This window comes from Crocuta crocuta, unplaced genomic scaffold, assembly GCF_008692635.1.
Source record: "Crocuta crocuta isolate KB4526 unplaced genomic scaffold, BGI_CrCroc_1.0 scaffold13, whole genome shotgun sequence".
In the NCBI taxonomy this organism is placed as follows: domain Eukaryota; kingdom Metazoa; phylum Chordata; class Mammalia; order Carnivora; family Hyaenidae; genus Crocuta; species Crocuta crocuta.
The window spans coordinates 3,079,056-3,080,517 of NW_027530007.1; the positions used below are offsets into that span (position 1 = coordinate 3,079,056).

General features: G+C 52.7%; 1 protein-coding gene across 1 annotated transcript in view; it reads left to right on the plus strand.

Moving 5' to 3' along the window:
- The window catches only part of ENO1 (enolase 1), a 12,130-nt gene that overhangs the window by 3,024 nt on the left and 7,644 nt on the right, over positions 1 to 1,462 (plus strand). The window contains exon 3 of the mRNA XM_077763851.1: positions 950 to 1,008. Coding sequence (XP_077619977.1) covers positions 950 to 1,008 — 59 coding nt within the window. The remainder of the gene's footprint in view (positions 1 to 949; positions 1,009 to 1,462) is intronic.

Sequence of the window (1,462 nt, forward strand, 5' to 3'; positions counted from 1 at the left end):
TGGCTCGCCTGCAGACCGGTCCTGGCAGTGCGATCTTTCTCTTGGGTGACTCACCAAGGCAAAGTCCGCCTTGCCGTACACAGAGGCTGTGTGGCCAAATCACGGAAGAGCAGCTGGGGCTAGACCATGCCTTCTCAGCAGGGCAGTGTCACCCCGGGGATAGAAACTGGTTCTTGGGGAAGGAAAAAAAAAAAAAAAAATCCTACAATATTACTGTGTGTTATGGCCCTCCAAAGGGCCACAGTATATAAACGGGTGTGCACCGTGTCTGTGGTATTAGGTTCAGAGAAGGGCCATTAGGGGAAAATCCTAAAAGGACTGCAAGGAAGGGGTGGTAATGAAGTGACCTAGGGAAGTCCAAGGCCGCCGCTCTGGCGACGACCTCCCACGGGTTCCCAGGCGGATACCGGTCCCCCGAGCAGGGCTGAGCGTCACCTTGACCGTCAAGCGGGTGAACCCGTGGCCCCGAGGACTCTCCCTGCCTTCCTGTCTCCTCTGTCTTCTCTCATGCCGTGTCCTTCACAGCCTGTCCTCTTCTGAGTCTGTCTTTTTTCCTTCTCCGTCAATCTCTACTGGTCAGGTGTCTCCAGACCCGTTAAGTATATTAACGAGTTCCTGGCACCAGCCTTGTGCACACAGGTAATGCACGGGGCATCCTTCAGCGTCCGCGGCTGGTTCCCAGCGCATGCTCTTGCCGACTAACCCCCCTCGAGGTGGCTGCTCTGTGTGTGGCTCTAATCCTTGGGGGTCCTAGGTAAGAGCACTCAGACTGGGCCAGAAAACACCCCAACTTCGGGGGGACAGAGAGTTGGGGATTTGAAAGTGGTCCCGTTTAAGGTCTCTGGGCGCGCTTCTGAGTATCTGGGTTCATATCCTTGGTGGTTCGCTCAGTGCCGCTCACGCCTGGTTTTCCTTAACGTCGGTAATGTGATTTGATTGTTCCTTCTAGGTGTCTCAAAGGCTGTTGAGCACATCAATAAAACTATTGCACCTGCCCTGATTAGCAAGGTAGGACCTGCCTCCCGGTAACTAATGTGTTAATGCCGTCAGAGCGTCTCCCAGGCCAGTGGGCTTTCCTGGTTATGGAAGAGCTTATTCTGAGAGCTAAAGGAGCCATTGGATTCCCTGTCCTGCGTGAGAATGAGCTCCCCTTTGCTAATCCACCCCGAGCCTGCGTCCACGTCTAACAGCGCATGAAGTGGGATCAGAGTGACAGGAGGCCGTCTCCGGATTTTTCCCTTCAACTGTCTTTACCTTTGGGAAGTTAAGATCCAAGTTTTAAGAGCAGCTCTTGGGTTTTGAACCTGGTATCCATGGTGACCGCCTATTTCTCAGGAACCATGGAATTATTTACTATATTTCTACTGACTCTTTTTTTAACAGCAGAGCTCCGGTTGAATAAAATTTTACTTGGAGCCTCAGTGTGTCATAGAAGTAGGGTGAAGAAGAGAGGGCACCCCCC